Source organism: Lynx rufus, unplaced genomic scaffold (assembly GCF_022079265.1).
Source record: "Lynx rufus isolate CCGP_SWC_20201006 ecotype Redwood Valley unplaced genomic scaffold, mLynRuf1.p SCAF_39, whole genome shotgun sequence".
Classification (NCBI taxonomy): Eukaryota; Metazoa; Chordata; class Mammalia; order Carnivora; family Felidae; genus Lynx; species Lynx rufus.
The window spans coordinates 959,626-987,328 of NW_025814855.1; the positions used below are offsets into that span (position 1 = coordinate 959,626).

Below are 27,703 nucleotides of genomic sequence, written 5' to 3' on the forward strand. Positions count from 1 at the left end.
ATCCCCCAGGGCAGCTCGCGGCTCCAAACTCGTCCGCAGGTCTGCTGGGGAGCGCTCTTGCCCGAGGCACCCGAGTCCGTGGGAACTACATTACCCGGCAGGCTCCGCGTCTAACGGCCCCCTCGCCGAGCCAATGAAGGTTTAGCACAGGGGCCTTCCGTGTGTGACACCCAGCGCGGGGCGGGACTTCCGGCGTCCTCCTCCGGGCGGTCATTTTGGCTTCTCCTCTGTGTTCATCCGGGCAGAAGTTCCGGAGCGGTGGGTCTGCGCGGAGGTGACGTGCGGGAGAAGGAGTCGGAGGAGCCGTTGTCCCCGCCGCACAGAGGCGGGTCTGAGGCTCGGCGACACCGCCCGGGGCGCCCCGCACGAGGGCCTGCCCGCTCCCCGCCCCGCCCACAGGCCCGGATGGCGGCAGCCACGCTGAGGGACCCGGCTCAGGTAAACGCTGCGTTCCCCGGCCCCTCACCGCCTCCCAGGTCCTAAAGCGCCGGCGGAGGGGCGCCGGCTCACGTCCTCACGTCCCAGGCCTGACTGTCTGGGACAATAGGGCACGGGTAGGTGGGGTCCCGTTTCTGACAATGGCCGTGAACGAACATGACATCTCCGCTTCTCTGTTCAGCTTTACTGTTGTGGTTGTGATGAGGAGCGGGGGAGTGTTGCAGGCAGAGGAGCCGACCCGTGCCGAGGCTGGGAGGTGCGACTCAGCTGGCAGCGTTCGGGAAAGCTGGGGTCCGGTGTGCCTGCGAGGAACAGTGTTTGAGGCGGAGTCACACCTGGAATAGCAGGCCGAGGGTTCTACCTGCATCTCGGGATTCTGGAAGCTGTGGAGAACGGTAAAGAAAGGAGCGACACGAATTACGTCAGGGCTTTAAGAGCTTCTCAAAGGTAGTTGGTTGGAGGGTGGTGGAAACATTGAGGCGCCGGAAGGTTGACTCTTCAAGGACGCAGAGCTAGGAAGAGGAAACCCTGAGGCACAGAGGTGAGGCATCCAGTCCCAGATTCACCTGGCTCACATGCCGGCCTGAGCGCACTCAACCTGACGTGGCCCTGTTCCTCTGGAACCTGCCTGTTAAAACATGGCTACGGACGCTCTCATGGAACCTGCACCGGTCCGTGTACGGTGTCCCGGGCCCACACTGGCTCCTCCCCCTCTTGTGTTCTCTGTCCCGTAGTGCCTGGGGACTCTCGGCGCCGTTCCTCCAGACCTTCCAGACCTTGGGTAGAGGGACCCTCGAGAAACCCCAGGCTTCCCCCCGCCCTGGGTCCATACCAGGGATTATATAGGGGTGTTTCCGTTTTGTGCGCCTGAGGGAAACAGCCGAGGAAAGGTTATCTCCATACTGGCACACAAGAACGCTTAGAGCTTTAGGGAAGCTGGGAGCGTTAAGGAAACCACAGATTCCTTTTCCTTCAGGTGGGAACAAAGAGCAGTGAGACAGGATTCAGGACCGAAATGGCTGCCTGAGAAGTTGCTTATCTGTTCTGGAGGTGACTCGAGCTTTGGATTAGAGGACGGAGATGATCTTACCCGGGTCTTCCTCTGGCTTCACTGTGGAGAAAAGATCGTGAGGATGAGGGAAGAGGAAGGAAAACTAAGGCGGAGCCCAGTGTAACATTCCAGTTCAGGGTTCACAGAACAGAGTGGTGGCTTAGGAGAAGTAACTGGATTCTGGATCTGTTTTTATTAAGGGCCAACTAGATTTCCTAATGTGGAAGGGAAGTCGCATGCTTGGTCTGCTGCTATTGCTGTAACAAAATACCATAAACTAGGTGATTTATAAACAGCAGAAATTTATTTCTCATAGTTCTGGAGGCTAGAAGTCCAAGATCAGGCTGGTCAGTTTCTGTGTCTGGTGAGGGCCTGCTTCCTAATTTCAGCCCAAAGGCCCCAGCTCCTAATACCATCAGCTTGTGGGGGGTAGAATGTCAAAATATGAATTGGGGTGGGAGACATACACATTCTATAACAGTGGGAGAGTGAAGCACTTTCAGAGATGACCCTAGGGTTTTGATCTAAGCAACGGGAAGGATGAAAATTCCATCAATTGATATGGGAAAATTGGTCATAGAGTAATTTTCACTGGGGATATTGGGAACTTTGTTGTGGCTATTTTAAGATCTGAGGTGTTTCAGACACCACTGGGTAAAAGCATCAAGTAGGCAGCTGAACACCCATGTTTGGAAATCTGGGGAGGGCTTCGGGATGGAGACATCCAAAATATTGTGGCTACTGTATATGTCCAGGTAAGTGAGCTGTGATTACAAGAAGCAGTCTCTAGGCTATGATGGTAAAACCATTTTCAGACTAGGAAAGGGAAGTAGCCGAGGACTGGGCCTCTTGCTTGGATATCTGGTTGATGGCATTGAGTTTTACATACTGAAGTTAACAGAAGTGAGTAACATGAAGGGAGAAAACACTGAGGATGGCGTAGACGCATAGCCGATGAAGGGTACCAGGAGAAGAGTGGACATGAGATGGACACAGAAGCATAGGAGTTGGCCCATTAATACTCAGTCCTTGGAGCTAGTGTTTATTCCACTTAAGGGACTTCATGGATTTTGTGGCAACTTTGGTGGGGCCTGGGATATTTCATTCAGTATGGAGGATGAGATTAGGGGCAAATCTGGGAGAAACACTGGGACTCAGGTAGGTGACCAGTAGGGCTGGGCTTTGAATGAGGGGTTAAGTCAAAATCAGAAAGTTCTGACTGCAGAGGGCACAGCAAGGGCAGCACAGAAATGGAATGAGGTCATGGGTATCTGCAATCTGCAGGTCAGTCTGGGTTGTGGAGGTTGTAGCAAGAGACCAAGTTAAGCAGGAAGGACTACATACCAGGCTTCACAGCTGCCTCTGACAGTGAGGATCATCAGAGGATCAATTGAATCTTGATTGAATTTACAAAAAACTCTCTGGGTACCATGCAGCAAGTAACATGGGGAGGCCAGGGAGATGCCTGTACCTTCCTGTGGAGCACGAAGTGGCTGTGGCTTCTGAGAAGCAGCAAGGGAGAACCTCTCTAGGAAATGAAGGTATTTAAAGGCAATCATATATGCTGTAGCTAACACACACACTCAAACACAGGGAATATGCATTCCCAGAAAAGATTTGAGTGATCCCAGAACCTCTGAGGTAAGGAGATTAGTGAAGGTCTTCCCCTGCACAGGGCCAGTTCTTAATGACTGGAAAAGTTGGCTTTTATTTATTTATTTATTTTTTAAATTCAAATGCCTACATCTCAACAAAAGATCACAGAGCATACAAAGAAATAAGGAAACATGTCCCAACCAAAGGAACAAAATAAATGTCTGGAAACTGGCCATATAGAAATGTAGGCCTCTGAATTACTTGGCAAAAATTTAAAACAGCTGTGCTAAAGATGCTCGGTGACTTAAGAGAACACAAACAACAATGTCAGAAAACAATTCATGCACAATGTGAGAATGTCAATAAAGAGATAGGGACTGTAAGAGAGAACCAACCAGAAATTCTAGAGCTGAAAAACAAGCTGAAAACTTTACTAGAGAGGTTCAGTAGCAGACTTGATCAGGTAAAGAATCTACAAACTTGAAAACAGGTCATTTGAAATTGTCAAGTCAGAGGAGCAAAAAAAAAAAAAAAAAAAAAAGGAGAAGAAGAAAAGTAAAGAGAGCTTAAGGGGCATGTAGGATACTAGCAGCTGACCCATATATGCATTATGGCAGGCCCAGAAGGAGAAGAGAGGGACTTTATTTGCAAAACGTATCTAAGGACAAGTATCTAAAATACATAAAGAACATTTATAACTCGATAGTTAGAAACAGTTTTTAAAAACAGGCAATAGATCTGAACAGATATTTCAAAAAAAAGTTTGGCAAAAATTTACATAAAGAGATGCTGGAAAGAGTCATTAGGAAAATGAAAAACCCATAATGACTTAACCACTGTGCACTTTTAGAATTGATAATGTCATGGAACCTGTTCTGGATCACCCGGCAGAAGAACCAAGCAGCACTCCGAGATGTTGGAAGGCTGGAGGTTTATTTTATGCTGGCAGGCTCAGAGGAGATCCCTCTCCAGAGGTCTGAGCCCCAAGCATAAGCAGAGGGAATAATTTATAGTTTGTTACTTCTGCATTCCGCATTAGTAGTAATTTGGTGTCTGTGAACGTGGCAAGTGGGGTGGGAAGAAGAACCCGGAAGGGAAGTCTTCAGTCGAGGACTGGAATTTTCCTATCAGTCCTGTTGGCCATCTTATAACAGATTTTTCCCTATCAGTAACATTAAAAACTGGCCATACCATCTTTTGTTAAGCATGTGGAGCAAATGGAACTCTCATCCACTGATAGTAGGAAGGGAAATTGTACAAGCACTTTGTAAAGCAATTTGGCAGCATCTTTAAAATTAAACATACAGGGGTGCCTGGGTGGCTCAGTTAAGTGTCTGACCCTTGATGTCAGGTCGTGAGACCGATTGAGCTCTGTGCTGAGCATGGAGCCTGCTTGGGATTCTCTCTCCCTCCTTCTCTCTGCCCCTCCTCCCCTGGTGCACACACTCTCTCAAGATAAATATACATTTTTTAAGTTTATTTTTGAGAGAATGCATGCATGTGTGAGCAGGGGAGGGGCAGAGAGCAAGAATCCCAAGCAGGCTTCACACCATTAGTGCAGAGGCTGATGTGGAGCTTGAACTCATGAACTGTGAGATCATGACCTGAGCCGAAATCAAGTTGGATGCTTAACCACTGAGCCACCCAGGTGTCCCAATAAATAAACATTTTTTTAAAGTTTATTTGAGGGGCGCCTGGATGGCTCAGTCGGTTAAGCGTCCGACTTCAGCTCAAGTCACGATCTCGCGGTCCGTGAGTTCGAGCCCCGTGTTGGGCTCTGGCTGATGGCTCAGAGCCTGGAGCCTGCTTCCGATTCTGTGTCTCCATCTCTCTCTGCCCCTCCCCCGTTCATGCTCTGTCTTTCTCTGTCTCAAAAATAAATAAACGTTAAAAAAAAAGTTTATTTATTTTGAGATAGCATGAGTCAGGTAGGGGCAGAGAGAGAGAATGCCAAGCAGGCTCCTTGCTGTCAGCACAGAGCCTGATGTGGGGCTCAAACTCACAAACTGAGATCATGACCTGAGCCAAAATCAAGAATTGGACACTTGGGGCGCCTGGGTGGTGCAGTCGGTTAAGCGTCCGACTTCAGCCAGGTCACGATCTCGCGGTCCGGGAGTTCGAGCCCCGCGTCGGGCTCTGGGCTGATGGCTCAGAGCCTGGAGCCTGTTTCCGATTCTGTGTCTCCCTCTCTCTCTGCCCCTCCCCCGTTCATGCTCTGTCTCTCTCTGTCCCAAAAATAAATAAACGTTGAAAAAAAAAATTAAAAAAAAAAAAAAAAAGAATTGGACACTTAACCAACTGAGCCACCCAGGCACCCCTAAATAAACATTTTTTAAAAATAAATAAAATTAGGGGCGCCTGGGTGGCGCAGTCGGTTAAGCGTCCGACTTCAGCCAGGTCACGATCTCGCGGTCCGTGAGTTCGAGCCCCGCGTCGGGCTCTGGGCTGATGGCTCAGAGCCTGGAGCCTGTTTCCGACTCTGTGTCTCCCTCTCTCTCTGCCCCTCCCCCGTTCATGCTCTGTCTCTCTCTGTCCCAAAAATAAATAAACGTTGAAAAAAAAATTAAAAAAAAAAAATAAATAAATAAATAAAATTAAACGTACAGCTTTCATACAACCCAGTCGTCCCATTCCTAGGTATTTATCCGAAGGAAATAAAAGCATATGTTTATGCAAAGACCTGTGAACAAATGTTTAAAACAGCTTTACTTTTAATGGAAAAGGGGGAAAAAACTCAAAGCCCATCAAAAACAGTTGAATGAATAAACAAATTGTAATACCTCTATATAATGGAATATCACTCAGGAATAAACAATTTTCTTTGTCAGCTGTAACAAAATACCATAGACTAGGTGGCTTAAAGAACAGAAATGTATTGTTCAGAGTTCTGGAAGCTGGGAAGGAAGTCCAGATTAAGTGCTTATTGCTTTGGTTCCTGATGAGGATTCTTCTTGGTTTGCAGATGGCTCTCTTGTGTCTTCACATGATGGAAAGACAGGGAGTGACAGTTCTCTGGTGTTCCCACTCCCCTCTTTTTTTATTGAAGTATAGTTGACATTAATTTTAGTTTCAGGTGTACAACATAATGATTTAACTATTACATACTTTACAGAATGCTCATTATAAGTGTACTATCTCTCACCAAAGTTATTACAATGTTAGTGACTATTCTCTATAATGTACTTTTCACCTTAGTAACTTGTTTTAGAGCTGGAAGGCTGTGCCTCTTAATCTACCTCACCTGTTTTGTCCATCACCCCACACTCTTCCCTTTTGGCAACCACTAGTTTGTTCTCTGTATTTATAAGTCGGCCTCTGTTATTGCTGTTGATAGTTTTGTTTTCTACATTCCATAGATAACTGAAATCCTATCTTACTTGTCTTTCTGTGACTTATTCCACTTGGCATAATACCCTCTAGGTCCATCCTTGTTGTAAATGTCAAGATTCTTTTTTTTTTTTTTTTTTTTTTTAAGGTAATCTCCATGCCCAGTATAGGGTTTGAACTCATGACCTGGAGATCAGGAGTTGCACTGTCTACCAGCTAAGCCAGCCAGACACCCTATGATTTCTTTTTTTTTTTTAATGGCTAAGTAATATTCCCGTGTGTGTGTATCATGTCTTTATTCATTTATATATCAGTGGACACTTAGATTGTGTCCATATCCTATTTATTGTAAATAATGCTGCAGTAAACAGGGATGTATATATCTTTTTGAATTAGTGTTTTCATTTTCTTCAGGTAAATACCCAGAAGTGGAATTACTGGATCATATGGTTTTTCTATTTTTAGTTTTCTAAGGACCCTCCATACTGTTTTCCAGAGTGGCTGCACCTCTTTACATTCCACCCAGCAGTGCACAAGAGTTCTCTTTCCTCTATTTCATCATCTTGTTATTTCTTGTCTTTTTGATACTGTTTTGACTGGTGTGAGGTGATATCTCATTGTGGATTTGATTTGCATTTCCCTGATTTACATTGAGCATCTTTTCATGTCTGTTGGCCATCTGTATGTCTTCTTTGGAAAAATGCCCATTTGGGTCTTCTGCTAATTTTTAATTGAATTGTTTCAGGTGTTTTGGTGTTAAGGTGTGTGAATTCTTTATATATTTTGGATATTTAGTATTGGGGTATTTGGAGTATAATATATATGTTATATATATTATGTATACATATATATATTATATTTTTTGGATGTATCATTAGCAAATATTTTTTCTAATTCAGTAGGTTGCCTTTTTGTTTTGTTGATGGCTTTGCTTTGCAAAAGTTTTTTAGTTTTATGTGGTCCCAATTGTTTATTTTTGCTTTTGTTTCCCTTTTGTCCCTTTTACTTTTGTTTTTGCTTTTGTCTCCCTGAAGAAACATATCCAGAAAAATGTTGCTAAGGCTGATGTCAAAGAAATTATTGCATATGTCTTTTAATTTTATGGTTTCAGGACTTACATCCAAGTCTTTAATCCATTTTGAGTTTTTAGTTTGTTTTGTTCTGTTTTATTGTTTTATTTTGAGAGAGAGTGTATGCATGTACTCTGGGGTTTGATCTCATGAACCATGAGATCATGACCTGAGCTGAAGTCCAAGAGTCAGACACTTAACCAACTGAGCCACCCAGGTGCCCCCCACCCGTGTTGAGTTTATTTTTGTGTATGGTGTAAGAAAGTGGTCCAATTTCGTTCTTTCGTATGTAGCTGTCCAGTTTTCCCAACACCATTTATTCATTGTGTATTCTAACCTCCTTTGTCACAGAGTGACCATATAAGCATAGGTTTCTCAGCTCTATTCTGTTCCATTTTTGTGCCAGTACCATACTGTTTTGATTACTATGGCTTTGTAGTATGGTTTGAAATCTGGTGTTGTGTATTTCCAGCTCTGTTGTTCTTTCTCAAGCTTGCTTTGGCTATTTGTGTTTTTTTGTGGTTCCATACAGATTTTTGGATTCCTTGTTCTAGTTTTGTGAAAAATACTATTGGTATTTTGGTAGGGATTGCATTGAATCTGTGGATTGCTTTTGGTAGTATGGACATTTTAACAATGTTAATTCTCCCATTCCATGAACATGATACATGGTATGTCTTTTTATTTATTTGTGCTGTCTTCATCAGTGTCTTACAGTTTTCAGAAAACAAGTCTTTCACCTCCTTATCTACATTTATTCCTAGGTTCTTTACACTTTTTGATGCAATTATAAATGGAATTGTTTTCCTAATTACTCTTTCTGCTGGGTTTTTATTAGTGTGTAGAAACACAACAGATTTCTGCATATTAATTTTATATCCTGCAAATTGACTGAATTCATTTATTAGTTGGAGTCTTTAGGGTTTTCTGTATATAGCATATCACCTGCAAATAGTGACAGTTTTACGTTTTTCTTCCAACTTGGATGCTGTTTAGTTCTTTTTATTATCTGAATTGAATGAAAGTGGTGAGAGTAGATGGTGAGGAAAGCTTTCAGCTCTTCACCATTGGGTATGATGTTAGCTGTGAGTTTTTTCATATATGGCCTTTATTGTGTTGAGGAATTTTCCCTCTAAACCCACTTTGTTGAGAGTTTTTATTATGAACGGATGTTAAATTTTGTCAAATGCTGTTTCTGCATATATTGAGATGATTATATAATTCTTACTTTCCATTTTGTTAATATATTGTATCATGTTGATTGATTTGCAGATATTGAACCATCCTTACATCCCTGAAATAAATCCCACTTGTGGTGAATGACCTTTTTCATATGTTGAATTCAGTTTCCTAATTTGTTGAGGATTTTTGTATCTGCGTTCATCAGGGATATTGATCTGTAGTTTTCATTTTTTGTGGTGTCTTTGTTTGGTTTTGTATCAAGGTATATGCTAGCTTTGAGGATGAGTTTGGAAGCATTCCTTTTCTATTTTTGGAGTAGTGTGAAAAGGATAGGTATTAACCCTAAACGAAATATTTGGTAGAATTCACCTGTGAAGCCATCTGGTCCTGGACTTTTGTTTGTGGTGAGGTTTTTGATTACTGATTTAGTTTTGTTACTAGTAAACAGTCTGTTCAAATTTTTTATTTCTTTGTGATCCAGTCTTGGAAGGTTATATATATATATTTTAGGAATTTATCCATTTCTTCTATGTTGTCCAATTTGTTGGCATATAATTAATCCTTTATATTTCTATGGTGTTAGTTGTAACTCCTCTTTGATTTCTGATTTTGAGTCCTCTCTCTTTTCCTTTATGAGTCTGTCTAAAGGCTTATCTCTTTTATCTTTTCAAAGAACTGTCTCTTAGTGTCCCTGATCTTTTCTATTGTTTTTCAGTCTTCATTTCTTTCTACTCAGATCTTTATTATTATTTTTTTTTCATTCTACTAACTTTCGACCTTGTTTGTTCTTCTGGTTACTTTAAATATAAGGTTAGATTGTTTGAGATTTTTCTTGTTTCTTGGTAGGTCTGTATTGCTATAAACGTCCCTCTCAGAACAGCTTTTGCTTCATCCCAAAGATTTTGAACTGTTGCATTTCCATTTTTATATGTCTCCAGCTGTTCTTTAATTTCTTTGACCTATTGGTTGTTTAGTAGCATGTTGTTTAGCCTCCACGTGTTTGTGTTTTCCATTTTCTTTTCTTGTAATTGATTTCTAGTTTCATACTGTTGTTGTTGGAAAAGACACTTGATATGATTTCAATCTTAAATTTATTGAGACTTGTTCTGTGGCCTAACATGTAATCTATCCTGGAAAATGTTCCAGATGCGTTTGAAAAGAATGTATTCTGTTTGGAAATGATGTTCTGTGTATATCTGTTAAGTCTATGTGTCTTATTGATTTTCTCTCTGGATGATCTGTCCATTGATGTAAGTGGAGCATTGAAGCCCCTTTTTTAAGAAGAAAAAAAAAATTAAACATTTATTTATATTTGAGAGACAGAGAGAAACAGAGCACAAGCTGGGGAGGGTCAGAGAGAGAGGGAGACACAGAATCCAAAGCAGGCTCCAGGCTCTGGGCTGTCAGCCCAGAGCCCATCACGGGGCTTGAACTCACAAACCGTGGGATCATGACCTGAGCCGAAGTCAAGACACTCAACCGACTGAGCCACCCAGGAGCCCCGAAGTCCCCTTCTATTACTGTATTGTTAGTTTCTCCCTTTATGGCTGCCAATATTTGCTTTATATTTGTAGGTGCTCCTATGTTGGTTTCATAGATATTTACAGTTATTCTATTCTCTTGTTGGATTAATTCCTTTATAGTTATGCATGACTTTTGTCTTTAACAGTCCATGTCTTAAAGTCTACTTTATTATTATAAGTATTGCTACCCCAGCTTGTTTTCACTTCGGTATGCATGGAATATGTTTTTTCATTCCTCTATTTTCAGTGTGTATGTTTTTAGATCCGAAGTGAGTCTGTTGAAGGCAGCGTATAGATAGGTCTTGTTTTTTTTTATCCATTCAGTCACCCTACATCTTTTGATTGGAGCACTTAGTCCATTTACATTTAAAGTAATTATTGGTAGGTATGTACTTAACTGCATTTTGTTTTTTTCTTTTGTGCTCTTCCCTTGTGATTTGTTGGCTTTCTTTAGTATTACAAGTTTTTAAGTTGGTGGTCATGTAAATTCTAAAAGCACTACATTTATTACTGTCTCCCCCCACGAAGTTTTATGTACATGATGTCATATTTTACATCTTTTTGTATATATTGCTTAACCAATTTTTGTAAAAGAAAATTAATAAAACCAAAATTTTACTACTTTTGCTGTTTAGCCTTCATACTAGCTTTATAAGTCATTGATCCACTACCTTTATTATATACTTGTCTTACCAGTAAAACTTTTCCTTTCATAATTTTCTTCTAGTTATATGTTTTTCTCTTTTCTGCTTAAAGAATTCCCTTTAACATTGCTTGTAAGGCCAGATGAGTGGTGATGAACTTTAACTTTTGTTTGTCTGGAAAAGTTTTATCTCTTCTTCAATTCTGAATGATAACCTTGCTTGGTAAAGTTCTTGGTTGTAGGTTTTTTTCCTTTCAGTATCATGCCACATGCCACTCCCTTCTGGCCAGAAGTGTTTCTGCGGAAAATTCAGCTGATAGCCTTATGGAGTCTCCATTGTATGTAGGTAACTGTTAGCTTTGCTTTTGCTGCTTTTAAGATCATCTCTTTAGATTTTGTTTCTACTTTAACTGTTATGTGTTTTGGTGTGGACCTGCTTGGGTTCATCTTGTTTGGGGCTCTCTGTGTTTCCTGGGATTGGTCATCAGTTTCCTTTCCCCAGGTTAGGGAAGTTTACACCATTTTCTCTCTTCCTCGGAGACTCTGCAAATGTTGGTACAGTTGAGGTTGTCCCAGAGGTCCCTTAACCTATCCCAGTTTTAAAAAATACGTTTTTCTTTTTGCTATTCAGCTTGAGTGCTTTGCACTGCTTATTTCCACTGCCATATCTTCTGGCTCACTGATCCATTCTGCTGCATCTTCTAATTTGTAAATTCCCCCTAGTATAGTTTTCATTTCAGTTATTGTATTTTTCAGCTCTAGTTCTTTTTTATATCTCTTTATTGAAGGTCTCACTGAATTCATCCACTCTTCCGCCAAGACCAGTGAGCATCTTTATGACCGTTACTTTGAACTCTTTATCAGGTAGATCGTTTCATTTAGTTCTTGTCCCAAGGTTTTGTTGTGTTTCATATTTGAAACATACTCCTCTTTTCACATTTTGTCTGACTCCTTGTGTTTGTTTGTATGTATCAGGTAGAGTGTACAGCCATACCACCCTGAATGCGCCTGGTCTCATCTGTATGTATTAGTAGATCAGCTACGGGGGTTCTGGTCTTGAAAAGAATGACCTTTTATGTAGAAAGCATCCTGTGGGGCCCAGTAGCCCAGTCCCCCAGTCACCAGGACCAGTTGCTGCAGGGTGTGTCCCCCGTGTGTGCTTTATGAGCTCTTTTGTAACTGGGCCAGGACTGCTGTGGCATGCTAGTGGGTGGGGCTGGCCCTCAGCCCATCTGTGTGCAGTGACCAGCCGTGACTACTACAAGCATACTGGTGGGCAGGGCTGGTCCCTGGTGTGGCTGGCTGAGAGGCCAAGCTGTAGCTGCTGCTGGTATGCTGGTGAGGGGGGCCGATCTCTCCTCCCTGGGGCAGGACAGGAGATGCTTTGGAGAGGTGCCTGTCTGGGGCTGCCTGCCGGCTGAGGCAGGGCAGGAGCTGCTTTGGACGGGTACCTGCTGGGGTGAGTAGCTTAGGTCGAGTGGGTTTGCAGGGGGATGCCAGGAAGGGGGGAGGGTCTAGCAAGGTAGCCCTGACAGAAGGTCAAGAAAAATGGCTCCTGCCAGCACTTCTCTTCCTTAAAAGGGCTTCTACAGATCCTTGCTCCTCTGGCATATGCTCTAAAATTAGTCAGTAAATCTTCATATGTAATACAGTTATTTTTCAAACTTCTGCCTTTTCAGGCAGAATTTTTGGGTTTCAGCCTGAGTGTTGTGGTATGCTGGCCCTTTAAGAACAGAATCTCAGTTTCCTATATAGCCTTCTGGCTCTCCCATTACCAGAGTTAAGCTCTGCTCATTTCAAAGTCAGACATTGTGGGGCTCATCTTCCTGGTACAGGTCCCCAGGACCAGGGGTGCCGGATGTGGGGATCGATCCTCTCATTCCTCAGAGAGGACCTCTGTGCCTGTGGTATCCCTCCTGCTTGTGGCTTGCCATGCTTGGGGTTTGGTTATGGACCATATCTCTGCTCCTCCTACCCTTCTCGATTTGGCTTTTTGTCTTGAGCCGTGGAATAAGTGTTCTGCTGGCCTTAAAGTCATTTTCAGAGTGAGTTGGATTATACTTAGTTGTTGCCTTGTTGCGTTTGTGGGAGGAGGTGAGCCATGCTGCTCTGCCATCTTCCTCTGTTGTCTCTTACGTGGTATCACTAATCTCTTGATGAGAGTCCCAGCCAGATGACCTTATCTGACATAATTACCTGTCCGTACTCCACCTTCTAATTCTACTACATTGGGTTGGGGGGTTCAGCCTATGAATTTGGGGGGCACGTACCCACTACATAACAGGAATGAAATGTGGCTATATGTAATAACGTGGATGAATCTCTAAATAACTATGCTGAGTGGAAAAATTCAGACAAAGTGAACACACAGCATGGTTCTGTTTAAGATTCTTGAAAATGCAAACTAATGCATTATAACACAGGCAGATCAGTTGTTTCCTGAGAATGGTGGTTGAATGGGGGAGAGATGTAGTGGAAAGGGTTGTAAGAAAATTTTGGATGGTGATGAATATGTTTCCTGTCTTGATTGTGGTGATGGTTTCAGTGGTATAGGTCTACGTTAAAACTCACCACATTGTACACTTTAACTGTATTCAGTTATTATAATTCAATAAAGCCATGAAAATACAGATAAGTAAAAAATACTTTTGCTTCTAGCAAAATAAAGAATGTATCTGAGGAGAATGGTTGGAATGAAAGCAATAAGGAGAAGAAACTGTAGCTACCAGCATCACATCCTGAAGAAGAGAGGAAACTGCATTTGTTTCTGCTTTCTCTTCCTCTGCCCAGTGGTATCAGTATGCAGTTAAGGATAAAGCAGAAACCCCCCTAAAAAGATAAGAGTTGTTGGAGTCAATATCATACCATTAGGGCTTGAGGGGGATCCAGCACCAGATACGCCTAAAACCATATAACCCAATGTTCCTAATGAGAGGGAAGTTTGTGCTGGATTTTGGGAATTATAGTCATTTTTAAGCCAATGGGATAGGCAGAAAACTGCCCCACTTAAATGTCCTTGTCTTTTTTAGGTTTATTTATTTATTATTTTGAGAGAGAGAGAGAAAGGGCACGTGCACAAGTTGGGGAAGGGCAGAGAGAGAATCCCAAGCAGGCTCTGTACTGTCAGCACGTGGAGCCCGACTCAGGCCTCGATCTCACAAACCCGGAGATCGTGACCTGAGCCGAAACCAAGAGTTAGATACTTAATTGACTGAGCCACCCAGGTGTCCCTTAAATGTCTATGTCTTAATGTCGGATTACACAGCAAAGGAGAGTTAAGGTAGTAGGTAGAATTAAGAGTACTAATCCACTGACCTAGAAATGGGGAGATTATGCTGGATTACCTGAGCCTGCCCAGTATGATTGTAAGCGTTCTTACATGGGGAAACGATAGGCAGAAAATGGAAAAAGTTCAAGTGATGCAGGGTGAGAAAGACTCAGCTGGCCGTTTCTGGCTTTGAGATGAAAAGGGGCCATGAGCCCAGGTCTGTGTGTGGCCTCTGAAACTGGACAAGGCGAAAGAATAAATTCTTTCCTAGCGCCTCCAGAAAGGAAGGCAGCCTTGCTGACTCCAGTGGAGACCCGTTGTGGACTTCTGACTTCCAGAACTGTAATTCAATGTTTGTATTGTTTAAGCAGCAACAAAAAAGTCAAAAGGCCAGTTTCACATGTTAAAGTGATACCCAGTTGAAATTGTGCATTATCAGTATACTTAGGGTTGCCAGATTTAGAAAATAAATAATATATATATTTTTTACTATAAGTATGTCCCATGCAATAGAGCTTATAAAGTTATTCATTACTCATCTGAAATTCACATTAAACTGGGTATCCTATTCTGTTAGGGAATTCTAGATATATTAGAAAGCACTGTGAGCATGTTTTGCTATTTTAAGAATCCTGGTTATTCTTTGTGATGAAGAAGGATAAAACAAATACATTTATTACTTAGCTGACTGCTGGTAGGATAACCTAGGATAAGATCTGAAAGTGTACACAAAAGTGTCCAGTTAGCTTCAGGCTATTAGGAGAACCTTGTGAGTGACTTGGAGAACATTCTGGGGCCCTGATACAGGTATGCAGATGCACTACTGAGTGTCAGAATAATCAAATCGTTTATGAATCACAGTTTGATCAGCGTTAGGAGCACCCAGAAACACGCCTTACTTTCCCTTTTCCATGCCCTACCCAACCACAAATATTCAAACACAAACATGCACACATCCCCCTCTCATGCTTTACTTAATAGAAGATTATGACCTGAAGTTTCAGCAGTGGGAAAGTTACCGATCACATCCACAACTACCTAATGCTCCATGAGGATTTATTCAATTCCCAGTTGATAGATGTTAGGTTGATTCTGTGATTCTCATCTTTGTCATTAAAAAACAATGTACATAAAATAGCTTTGTAATTATGAAAGATTTGGTCTTATGATTATTACTAAATTGAAACAACTTGTTATGTGAGCAAAGAAATTTTCTGGTATAACGACCCAGTGTTCCTTCTTTGTCACTAGAGTCTTCTCATTCAATTAAATCAGCCTCTAGCACACTCTCTAAATTGGTTGATAAAGTAGTTTCTTTTAACTTAAATATTGTCTTCCTCATTCAGACTAGAGTTGATATCTTTGGAAATTCCTTGCAGTTTTCTCTATAATTTTATGACTTAATATTGATATTCCCATGAGTGCCAGTTTGTTGAGCAGAAACAGGAGTGGGGGGCGGGGGTGGGAATGTATACATTTTTCCTGGGATATTGCAGATTGGAAGGCTTAGGAGGCATAGGAAATTTAGTCAGCATCTGTGATACTAATGTAATGTGTTTGAGCTTCGTGGTCTGGGCTTTTGACTCCACATTGTCTTTGTTCTTTACAGGTCCAAGCAGTGGGTTCAGTACCTTCTCAGCAGTGGACTCTTTTCCTGTGAAGCCAGAGCCATATGCACCATCCTGATCCTGGTATGTTTGACTCTTTTTACTCATTTACTTGTGTTTTTTCCTTTTGGGTAACCCTGACTCACAAACACCTCTCTTCTCTTGTGTCTGCATGCTTCTCAGCATTTCCTCCCATTGTGCTCATTAGCAGTGACAACTTGTTTCTCAGTTCTGCTTGAGGGCAAGGAAAACATCTTTTTCCAAATACAGGCTCTGGGCTCTAAGTTCCTTCCAGAATATAAACTGTCATTTGAGCTGCTGGGAATTTTGCTTTCAGTGTTGAATAGCCATTGTAGGATACAAAAGAAGCTGTTGTATGAGCAATTATCCAAAGACAGAATTTCATGAAAATGTAAATGTATGTCTTTTGCAGATTTTGAGAGTTTAACGGTAGGAATCCAATGCTGATCTGAATTTTAAGCTAACGCCCAAAATGTTTATTTTGTAAACATTGGGTGAAAAATGTTTTGTGTGAAGGTATGGACAGTGCATGTGGACCTTGAGGAGTATAAATCTCTAAATTGACTCAATAGTATTTTAATCTAATGCTATGAATGATGCAGAAAAGGTCACATGTCTTGTGTAGGGACCTGTTTCCCTTTATGTTCTTAGCAGAAGAAGGTAAAAATGTGAGAAAGCTAGAGGTTGGTTTGTGTAGTTTGAGCTCAGTTCCAACTTTCTTCTGAGGGAGGGTGGATTGAGAACGCTACTCATTTCTAAAAAGTTTCTGCTTTTATCAGATGGATGCTCAGGAAGGCTTCTTTCTGCCTGTGTTGATTCTTATGCCAAAGTAGCTTATTTTAGGCCATCAACAGAAACACTTTGGGTACAAATTTGGTTCCACACCACTGCAATAAAGCAAGTCAGATGAGTCGTTGGTTTCCCAGTACATACATAACTGTTGTCTTTACAGTATATAATAGCATTATGTCTTAAAAACAGTATACATACCTTGAGAAATACTGTCTTCTAAAAAAAAACATTAACCCTCATCTGAGCTGTTAGTGAGTCATAATCTTTTTGTTTATGACCCTGAACGTGGGGGTGGCTATGGCAGTTTATTAAAATAAGGCAGTGAAGTTGCCGTATCAGTGGATCTTCCTGTCACAATTTTGCCAAAGCACACGATGCTGTTTGATAGCATCTTATCCACCAACTGGATTTCTCTAGTCTTCAGGCCTCTCCCCAGAGTAGGTTCCCCCTCAAGCAACCAGTTCTCTGGTCACCCACTTCCGGTTTTATTGTGAGCTTGTCCCTTGCAGCAATTTGGTCACATCTTGTCTACTTCTTTTTTTTTTTTTTTCCTTAACATTTATTTATTTTTGAGACAGAGAGAGACAGAGCATGAATGGGGGAGGGTCAGAGAGAGAGGGAGACACAGAATCTGAAACAGGCTCCAGGCTCTGAGCTGTCAGCCCAGAGCCCGACGTGGGGCTTGAACTCACGCACAGCGAGATCATGACCTGAGCCGAAGTCAGACGCTTAACCAACTGAGCCACCCAGGCGCCCCGCATCTCGTCTACTTCTAATTCTAGTTCTCTTGCCATTGCCAGCGCATCTGCAGTGACTTCTTCCAAACTCCTGCTACCGATGAATGACAGCTAAATGGAATTCCAGAAGGATTTCAGTTTACTTTTCTGGCCTTACAAATCATATTCTTAAGACTTGAAAGTCAAAATTACTCCTTGATCCACAGGCAACAGAATGGATGTCGTGTTAGCAGGCATGAGACATTAGTCTCATCATACATCTCCATCAGGATGCTTTGTCACTGAGCAGTGAATTGAAAGAGATCTATTTTTCTGAGCACTGTGTCTCAGCAATGGGCTTAAAATATTCAGTAAACCAGGAGCACTTGGGTGGCTCCATCAGTGAGTGTCCGACTTCGGCTCAGGTCATAATCTCGCCGTTTGTGAGTTTGAGCCCCACATCAGGCTCACCGCTGTCAGACTGTCAGTGCAGAGGCCTGCCTCTTTAGATCCTCTGTCCCTCTCTCTGCCCCTCCCCCACTTGTGCTCTCCCCAAAGTAAATAAATATATATATTTTTTTAATTTTTTAACATTTATTTATTTTTGAGACAGGGAGAGACAGAGCATGAAGGGGGGAGGGGCAGAGAGAGAAGGAGACACAGAGTAAATAAATATTTTTTAAAAAATTATTTAGTAAGCCATATTATAAACAGATGTGCTGTCATCCAGACTTTGCTGTTCTATTTATAGTGCGGGCAGAGTAGAATTCCTAAGGGCCCTGGGCTTTTCAGAATGATACGTGAGCCTTGGCCCTAACAAGCTTGACTTTTCCAGCTATGAAAATGCTAGATGGCCATCTTGCAGTCGAAGGCCGCTCGGTCTGCATTTGGAAAATCCGTGGTTCAGTGTCACCACCTTCATGAACGATCTCCGCTAGGGCTACCAGAGCACTTGTGCAGCTTCTGCGTCAGCACCTGCTGCCCCACCTGGTCCTTTGCGGTTAGGAGACGGCTTCTTTCCTTCAGTGTCACGAGCCAACCTCTGCTAACTTCAAACTTGTGTTCAGCAGCTTCCTCACCTCCCCTGGCCTTCATAGAAGGGAGAGAGTTAGGGCCTTGCTCTGGATTAGGCTTTGGCTTAAGGGAATGCTGTGACTGCTTTGAGCTTCTGTCCAGAGCACTAAAACTTTCTCTGTATCCGTAGTAAGGCTGTCCTGTGTTCTTATCATTTGTGTGTTCACTGGAGTAGCACTTTTTTTTTAAGTGCTTATTTTTGAGAGAGAGGGAGATAGAGGATCCAAAGCAGGCTCTGCACTGTCAGCACAGAGTCTGATGCAGGGCTCGAACTCACAAACCACGAGATCATGACCTGAGTTGAAGTTGGACGCTTAACCAGCTGAGCCACCCAGGCGCCCCTGGAATAGCACTTTTAATTTCCTTTAAAGACTTTGTGGGTTTTTTGCATTCATAACTTGGCTATGGGGATAGTTTTTGGCCTGTCTCGGCTTTCGACATACCTTCCTTACTAATCTTAATCATTTCTAGCTTATGATTTCAATGAGAGAGACTTACAACTCTTCTTTTCATCTAGAAGCTATTGTAGGATTATTAATTGGGATAGTTTCAATATTGTGTCTCAATAAGGAAGCCTGAGGGTAGAGCAGTCAGAACAAATACCACAGCATTCATAAATTCTAGGTGGCCCTTTGAATAGGGCCTCATTACCTGCAAATCCCAAACCTGTTAAGTATTTCACAAGAGAGTCATGAGGTTTAGGATGTTTTCTAATTGAATGTCCAAAAAGATTATTCTTGGTGCATGTACTGTTTGTCCCCCGCCCCCCCGGAACTGTGAGAAACTCTTAGCATCAACACACAACAGGTTTCTCTCAGCCTTTCATACCATATCCTTTAAGTAGCAAATCATGGGGCACCTGGGTGACTCAGTTGGTTAAGTGTCCGACTTCGGCTCAGGTCATGATCTCCTGGTTTGTGAGTTCGAGCCCTGCATCAGGCTCTGTGCTGACACCTCAGAGCCTGGAACTGCTTCGGATTCTGTCTCCCTCTGTCTCTGCCCCTCCCCCATTCACGTTCTGTCTGTGTGTCTTGAAAATAAAGAAACATTAAAAAAATGTTAACTATCAAATCACAAATCATGTTCTTTGCCAACTCGATTCAGGAGTATATACATCAAAATATCCTTAATGAGTCTATATCTTCATCTGTTTAAGCCCCCTACATAGATGAAATATACGGTTTTATTTGCTGCTTTCTCAGACACAGGGAGTAACTCAGAACTACCTCTACAGAAGTGAGTACTCGTGCACAGTGCTCCTGTCTTTCTGTTCTCTCTTCTCAGTCCTTGCATAGGTAATCCTCTTACGGTAGGTGCTACGTAAAGCCGTAGGAGCTAGTGAGCACAACTGGTGTCGGTCAAATCTCTAACGTGACATAGAATTCGCTTTGGAGCCTTCTGTTTTATAACCCACATCTCTTGAAAACCCTAATAACATTTGCAGAGTGTGGAGAAAGTTCTGCATGGAGAATTGGGCTTGGAAAGCCTTGGAATCCCTTTCATTTCCAAGTGTGTGAGGCTATAATGGTCTCCGTCACACTCCTCTGTAAGTGGCTGTAAAACTGGACCAAATACCAGAATCCATGGCCTTCGGGTGTTGGAAAAAAGCACTGACTGGGCGGTGACCCTTGAGAAAACAAAACCATGGCAGATGAGGTCCCACACGCTATGTGAGTGACAATGGAATGGTGTGCGTTTGGATCTGTAACCTTTGGGGGCATCTGGGATAGAACTTGTCGCCTCTGGGAGCACGTGGACTTCACGAAGTCTGAAGCAGCATCATTGTTGCTAACTCTTTAGGTGAGCAGTTGCCGGCAACTCCCCAGGAACCTGGCCTGGCCTGTTGAGGAGCGAAGCTGCTTCACCCGTGTTCCAGGAGGTTCTGATGTGCGGTGCCCTTCGCAGAGGCCCACGGGGCTGTGAGAACCACACTGCCCAGAGGACCCTGCACCAAGCGACGTCAGCGTGGAGCCAATGAAGGTCCAGGAGACGGGCGTTTCCACGTGTGCCAACTCCTCAGGGTGGAACTTGCGGGGTCCTGGTGGCAGTCATTTTGGCAGCTCTCGAGTCCATTTCCTGGTCAGAGGCTCCAGAGTGCTGGGTCGAGACGAGGTGAGGACTGCAGCGGCCCGAGAGGAGGTGTCCCCACTGCTCAGAGGAGGGTCTGAGACGCCGGACCGCTCCCAGCCCTGCTCTGCCCACAGAGTCCGATGGCGGCGGCCACGCCCAGGGACTCAGCTCAGGTAAATGCACAGCCCCTGGGCCTGAGCTCTGGGCACCCGCTGGCTTCCCTGCGGTCCAGACCCCGGGGTCCCAGACAGGGAGGCGCTCGTGGACGGGGGCCACGTGTCTGAGCACCCGCTTGCAAGCTCCAAACCGAGGTGTGAGTTTTGTGCGTGCGTAAGCAGAATATGAGGCAGAGTCATGCCTAGACTTACAGGCCAGGGGTGGGGGTGGGGGGTTAGAGGAACAGTAGAGACCAGATCTCTTTGCGCCCCACCCTCTACAGATGAAGCACTTTTAGAACCTATCGAAGTAGGAGGAGGGTGTTCAGGACCCTGGAGAGACATTAAACTAGAGGTTGTGTGGGGGGAGGCCTTCTCCATTCTAGCGGTAAGATGAGGTCCTGGGGCACAGCTACCCGTTTGCCGGAGCTGTGAGTATTCAGAGAAATGCAAATGTTCTTTCGTTCTGATGGTCTGGATCTTCTCTTACCCATGCTTCGTAGCTGCAGAAAACATCCTGGGAAGGTTAGCGGGGAGGCTACGTAGATGTAAATTGTGGCCATGGAGGTAAGGGGAGTTGTTGGATTTTAACTTCCTTCTTCAGGTAGACCCAATCTGATTTTCTACTGTGGAGAGTGAGTTAGAATAAAGCCCTAGGGGCCACCCCTGTCTCTTTGTCCCAGAAAGCTTTGAGTGCAGGCACGAAGTGGGCAGCTGGATATAAAGTCTAAAAATTTGAGGTGGTTCAACATTAGATGTGTAGGTGGCGCTTTGTGTTGCATTTAGGAAGGGAACTTCTGATTATGGCAATAACATTATTAAGAGGCCAGGAATTTGGGCACTGAGTTCAAACCTGTTTCTTGGAGCAAGTGGCCTCTCAAACACGGGTAAGGGACAGAAGACTTTCAGGGGAAGAGTGGACATGAGCAGGCTGCTGCTTATTTGTGGCAAGCTCTCATGGAGCCTGGTGGGTGAGCTCAGGGGCAAAGATCATTAATTCCCAGTATTTGGATATAGGGTCTTTAAAGACCTTATAAAGTGAGGCTCTAAATCCAATATGATTAGTAGTATCCTTAAAAGAAGAGGAAATTGGAACACATACAATGAAAGGCAGGTCTTCATAGTGGATTTGAGGTTGCCCTGGAAAGTGGGGTCCATCTTGCCAAGCACTCTTGATGCTGTGGGCTCAGTACTAGGGAGAGGCACTTACGGGGTAAAAGAGGTGTGTGAACTGAGGGACCCCCCCCCAGGCCTTCAGTATCAGGGACTTAGGTGGGAGGGTGGAGTCTATTTTTGGTTGTACCCGGCCGGTACACTATGGAGGATTTCAGGGACATTGCCTGGTTGGGGGCTGGAGAGGCCATGCCCACCCGAGCTTAAGATTATGTCTGTCTGCCCACATCGTCCTTGTTCTTGTAGAGGGTTGGACATAGTGATTTACTGGCAGCAGGGCTTGGTATCTCCTCTCAGTCGGGCGGCCTGCGAGGAGGATGAGTGTGGGATAGATGTGTGGGTCCTGTGGAGAGGGGACTGTTTGTAGTTTCATCTCTCCCCCATTACGACAGGATACTGTGACCTTTGAAGACGTGGTCGTGTACTTCTCCTGGGAGGAGTGGGGTCTCCTTGATGAGACTCAGAGATGCCTGTACCACGATGTGATGCTGGAGAACTTTGCACTTGTGATCTCACTGGGTAAGACCCTCACCCCCACTCCGTGGTATCCTGCCCCTCACATTTGGGTTGTAGAGATTGTAGGGACTGCCATCACCAGGGCCGGGCTCAGCAACTGCCCTCTTGCCGAGCCCGCAACATCAGCGTCCAGCACTGTTGTCCACATCCGTGGCCCCTGCCCAGGTTTTTCCCCTCCTTCTAGCTCATGTTTCTTCTGGTCTCTGGCAGCAGTTGCTTGGAGGACCAGGGACTGTTTGTACACACAGTATTATTTTTGTTGCCAGTTTTTGGTCGTGTGCAGAATTGCTCTGGGGCATTGCTAGTTCCTGCCTGTCCTTGCCTCAGGGATTTGTGTCATCCAAGTCCCGCTTCGCTCACCCGGGGTTTAGAAGAGTCCAGGGTCTTAGCAGGATGGCCCACCGGTGTATTTATGCCAGTGGTCGCACACGTCATTTCTATCTTTCCTTCCCCCTTCCTCAGGTTTTGTCCCTTGCTGTTTCCGTCTTCCATACATCAACCTTTCTTCGCTACTGTTCCCAATGTTAGGTTACGCGTCCTTAGTCTTTGAATACCATCTAGTCAGTTGCAACCAGATGTTCTGGTGCCTGGACATAAACTCCCACACAGCACTCCCAGCTGCAGGCCAGTGGCAGGGGTGCATTGGAGAACCTGCTTCTTCCTGTGCTGCTGCCCCCCCGCCCCCAGTCTTGTGACATTAGAGTTCCAGGACTGCAACCCTTTTACCAACCCGACCCCAGCACCCTCATCTTGAAAACACATCCAGTGGACTCGTTCTTTAGTGTGCCCGACAGACATTTGTGTTGAGCCTTCCCCTTCCACCAAAGATAGCATGCACTTCACACCAGCGTCTCTGGGCTTTCAGGTTGCTGGTACGGAATGGAGGACGAGGAGGCACTTTCTGTGCCACGAATGTCACTGGGCAAGGCTACAGATCCAGGTCCACCCGTGTGGAAATCTCATCCCTGCGAGAAGTGTGTCTTGGTTGGGAGAGATATTCTGTACCTGGCAGAGGACCAAGGACCACATCCGGGCGAGAAATCCTACACCTGTGAGGCATGCGGGAAGCAGTTGTGGTTCAGCACAAGCCTTCACCAGCACCAGAAGCACAACGAAGAGAAGCCATTCAGGTGGGACATGGAGGTTGTGACAAGCTACAAGTTGCACGTGTCAGGGAAGCCCTTCCCCTGCGGGGAGATAGGGAAGGACTTCCTGGCCATATTGAGTCTCCTCCAGCATCAGGCCACTCTCAAAGGGGCAAAACCATACAGCAGCTTCGAGCACGGGGAGTCCTTTCAGGGCGGAAAAAGTCCGCACGCATGCAGCGACTATGGGAAATCATTCAGCTGTGACTATAATAAACTTTTCCAGCCTCAGCAGCTTGACCCTAGAGAAAGTTCCCATGCCTGGGAGAACTGTGCGAAACCTTTTAACCAAAGCTCCATCCTGAGTAATTGCCAGAGAGCTTACCCAGCAACAAGGTCTTACGAGTGCAACGAATGTGGGAGATCCTTCAGCCAAAGCTACAACCTCATTCAACACCACAGAATTCACACTGGCGCAAGGCCTTACAAGTGCAGCGAATGTGGAAAAGCCTTCAGCTTCAAATTCAGGCTTGTGCAGCACCTGCAAATTCACACCAGAGTGAGACCCTATGCGTGTGGCGAATGCGGGAAAGCCTTCAGCTACAGCTCTACCCTCATTAAACACCAGAGAGTTCACACGAGAGAGAAGCCTTACAAGTGTGGCGAGTGTGGGAATTCCTTCAGCCAAAGCTCCAACCTCATTCAACACCAGAAAATTCACAGTGGAGCAAGGCCTTATAAATGCAACGAATGTGCAAAATCCTTCAGCTACAAATGCAAACTTGTTCAGCACCTGCGCATTCACACCGGAGAAAGGCCTTATGAGTGTGGTGAATGTGGGAAATCCTTCAGCCACAGGTCCACTCTCAATCAACACCAGAGAATTCACACTGGAGCCAGACCTTATAAGTGCAACGAGTGTGAGAAATCCTTTAGCCAAAAGTCCAACCTCATTCAGCACCGGAGAGTCCACACAGGAGAAAAGCCTTACGAGTGTGGGGAATGTGGGAAATCCTTCAGCCAAAGCTCCCACATCATTCAGCACCGAAAACTTCACACCAGATAACCTCATGAGCTCAACAACTGTGGGGAAATGGCTCGTAAGCTACATATATGTTACATATGTGCAGCAGATGTCGGTGGAAAGCCTTCATCTAAACGTCCGGCCTTGTTGGGCCCCAGAAGGTCCTGCCCAGAATATGGTATTTCACAGAACTAGAGACCTTGTGAGGGAGCCAGCTCTTGGCAATTGAACGTCACACACGTGTGAACGTCCACACTGGGGAGATCCCCCAAAACTCCTAGGTTTGTGGGGAAGCTTCCGGGAGCCCTGCATATTCTTACTCTGCTCTGCCAGGTTCCTCATTCAGGGCAGAGGTCCTTTCTCAACCACTGTCAGTGATGGGTGGGGGGGGCATGTAACACAGCAAGTCCCTTCTTCCTCATTCGGGTTCTGACCCAGTTTTGACAGTGCCAAGGGGTTGAAATGAAAATACTGTTTACCTTGTAGACCTCCTTGCAGTGCACCACGAGGACATCGTATTTCTCTTCTGACCACCTGTAGGGCTCCCGCGAGAGTGGTTCCTCTTTCCCAGGGCTGTCCCACGATGTCGAGCATTATCATGGGGAAGCTGTTCCCGAGCACTGCAAAGGAATCATGTGCCTTCATGTGTAAAGTTCACTTTCTGGTGTCATTGGCTGGTTGTAAAACTACGATAGGAGCCAGGTTGAAAACCCGTGATTGTACAGAAACAGAAGATGGCAGGACTTAGGATATATAAACATCTAACAAAACTTGCGTCCACTGACATGCTGGTTTGTACACTCCACACCAGTGTTCCTCCTATAGTTGTGGAAATCGAGGCCATCGTGCCAATCTTAATTTTTAGCCCATCTCACAGATATTTGCTGCGTAGGCAAGAAAATGGCAATAGGATTAGAAAATCCCACTGAGATCTGTAGCTTTTCTGACCAGTTGCTGACCCAGATAGAAATGACCTTGAAACTCTTCTTTGATGCAGGGCATCCCTTCCCCAGGCATGAGGAAGGATGGCGGACTCTTGTGCAAAAATATAGGGGACCCAGACCTCTATTTGATTTTTAAAAAAAGCTTTATTGAGGTATAATTAACATGCTGTAAAACTGCACATATTTAAATTGTATACAAAACCATGGGTGGTTATAAATCTATATAACTCCTTTTATTTTGTGCCCTTTTTAAACCTCTACCCTGCACAGTAAATTATTTTGTATTTTTTACATGATTAGAGTCAAATGTTTTACTTTTTTAAATTGTGGTTTCCTTTATGCTGAATAATTTTGAGAGAGCACATTTTTTTATTGCTGAATGCTATTCTGTATGGATGTACCATGATTTTGCTTACACCCCACTTACCTATGCGCTTGCTGATCACCACAAATAAAACTTCAAATGTACGTTTTGCTGAACCTCTTTGAACCTTCCCCATTCGTTGTTTATTGCCTTGCTCCTACTATATTACTGACCCTGCAGCCCATTACCACCACGAAAAAATCATTTCAAAGTCAGTGGAGACTCTGTGCAGCAATGTTGCCACTGAAAATACTGTAGACTTTAACAGATTACCCACAGAACTACTACTGTCTTAGGTAAAAACCTGAAATTCTTAACAAAAAATTTTAACGTTTATATGTATTTGAGAGAGACAGAATCCGAAGTAGGCTGCAGGCTCCCAGCTGACAACACAGAGCCCAAAACAGGGCTCAAACCCACGAGCAGTGAGATCCATCCAGACCAGAGCCAAAGTCTGACACTCAACTGAATGAGCCACCCAGGCGCCCCGAGAAATTCTTATCCCCAAACCATGAAATGGAAGACTGGTAAGCATGTTCAAGAAAAAAATTTCACACACACCGGGGAATTCTTGCAAGAAACGCATTAGCATTTGGTTTCCCACTGGGATTTCTGTATACACGATGGCCTTTCTAAAACTAAGAAAAATAACATTGCAGCAGACTGCCTGCCTGCCTCACTCCCTTCCTTCACACCAGGAAAATCGCACTCAAAATGGGATTCATCAACTCAGGAACAATGTGGAGAGGATTCCAAAACTAGAAGCTTATGATCTGTTACTGGTTCCTAAATTCAGCCCCTTCACAGCAGCAAGTTCTTCCCCTGTTTGTCTTCACCGGATTGTTCACACAGTGTGATTATAACCTTCAATTCGAATTCTGAGGCCGATTTTGCTTGTTTCCAACAGTGGCAAGAACAACCAATAAGGCATACCTTCTTTCTTGCAATCGTAATACTTAGGTACAAAATCTTTAATGCTTACTTTTTAAGTTGCTACCCCTGTATAAAATCTGTCGATAGCATCCTTTCTGCCGGCAAACACCTTGACGACCCACAGACCCACACGCCCACTTCTGGTGGGCAGATACCCCGTCTTCTCCCTGAAATTACCAGTGACAAGTGAAACCCACCAAACCCAAGACCCCCCTCAGAGCCCTGCCGCTATGCTGTGAGCCATCCCACGAGTCACACTGAGTCATACAAATCCTATTCTAACCTCCCCCCCCCCGCCAATGGTTTTTGGGTGAGCGCATCACAAGATCATAAAGAACCACCAGGCCAGAGGTATCACAACTATAAATTAGGCAGTGTGTTAAGAATGGACTCACAGCGCACACCCACTTTTAACAAATTCTGAACATAATTGAATATGCACTTGGAACTTAAATGCCCCTCCACAAGATTACGTCCACGGAGGTGTACATACTTCTTTTTGAAGTGAAATCACAAAAGGAGTTGGTCTTGGCCCCAAGCGCTGGGTTAACATGGGTGGTTCACGCTCAGTACGTCACCCTTTCCCTTTTTACTTTCGGACAGATCACTTTTATTCTTTTAAAAGTCTGTTTTAAGAGATGGAGAGCAGGGGAGGGAACGAATCCCCAACAGGCTCCTGAGCCAAAATCAGGACTTGGACTCCCAACCAACTGAGCCACCCAGGCACCCCTTGGACAGCTTTATTAAACCTGTCCCCAAGGAAGGGGACGTCTGGATTAAGTAGGGATTGCCGCATGTATTCATACTGAGATGGCACATCTAACCCTAACCCAATCGAGGATGACCTTTACTGCTAAACCTTCTTGGCTCTCATCGGTCCTTATTAATTACACACAGCAAAGTCTTTTTCACAGACAGCCACACCAACACCAAAACACAGGAACCAGAGCAGCCGAAAACTCGCCTCTAGAGTTTTCCCTGTTCCACGTGGCACCAATCGCCTCGGGCGCCCCTCGGGGAACAGCGCGACAGCCCGCGCGGTTCAGCCACCACCAGGGCGGGGCGCACCTGGGCTACCGCGGAGCCCCTGGGCGGGAGGGGTGCGCCGGGCGGGCTGTGCACTCTCCCGCT

At 44.5% G+C, this 27,703-nt stretch overlaps 1 protein-coding gene across 1 annotated transcript; it reads left to right on the forward strand.

Moving 5' to 3' along the window:
* The first annotated feature begins 222 nt into the window (after positions 1-222).
* On the forward strand, positions 223-25,755 carry LOC124522790 (zinc finger protein 501-like). The gene is made up of 6 exons (XM_047094419.1): positions 223-438; positions 620-833; positions 15,708-15,789; positions 20,109-20,551; positions 22,099-22,225; positions 23,088-25,755. The coding sequence occupies exons 4-6, from the start codon at positions 20,519-20,521 to the stop codon at positions 24,371-24,373; spliced, it is 1,446 nt and encodes a 481-aa protein (XP_046950375.1). The 5' UTR covers positions 223-438; positions 620-833; positions 15,708-15,789; positions 20,109-20,518; the 3' UTR covers positions 24,374-25,755.
* The last annotated feature ends 1,948 nt before the right edge of the window (positions 25,756-27,703 follow it).

Bases quoted from the DNA above. Each gene is read 5' to 3' on its own strand.
- LOC124522790 (XM_047094419.1), top strand. From the start codon at position 20,519: ATGGCGGCGGCCACGCCCAGGGACTCAGCTCAG. The intron at 20,552-22,098 runs GTAAATGCACAG...CCATTACGACAG, and splicing joins CGCCCAGGGACTCAGCTCAG to GATACTGTGACCTTTGAAGA. The intron at 22,226-23,087 runs GTAAGACCCTCA...CTGGGCTTTCAG, and splicing joins TGCACTTGTGATCTCACTGG to GTTGCTGGTACGGAATGGAG.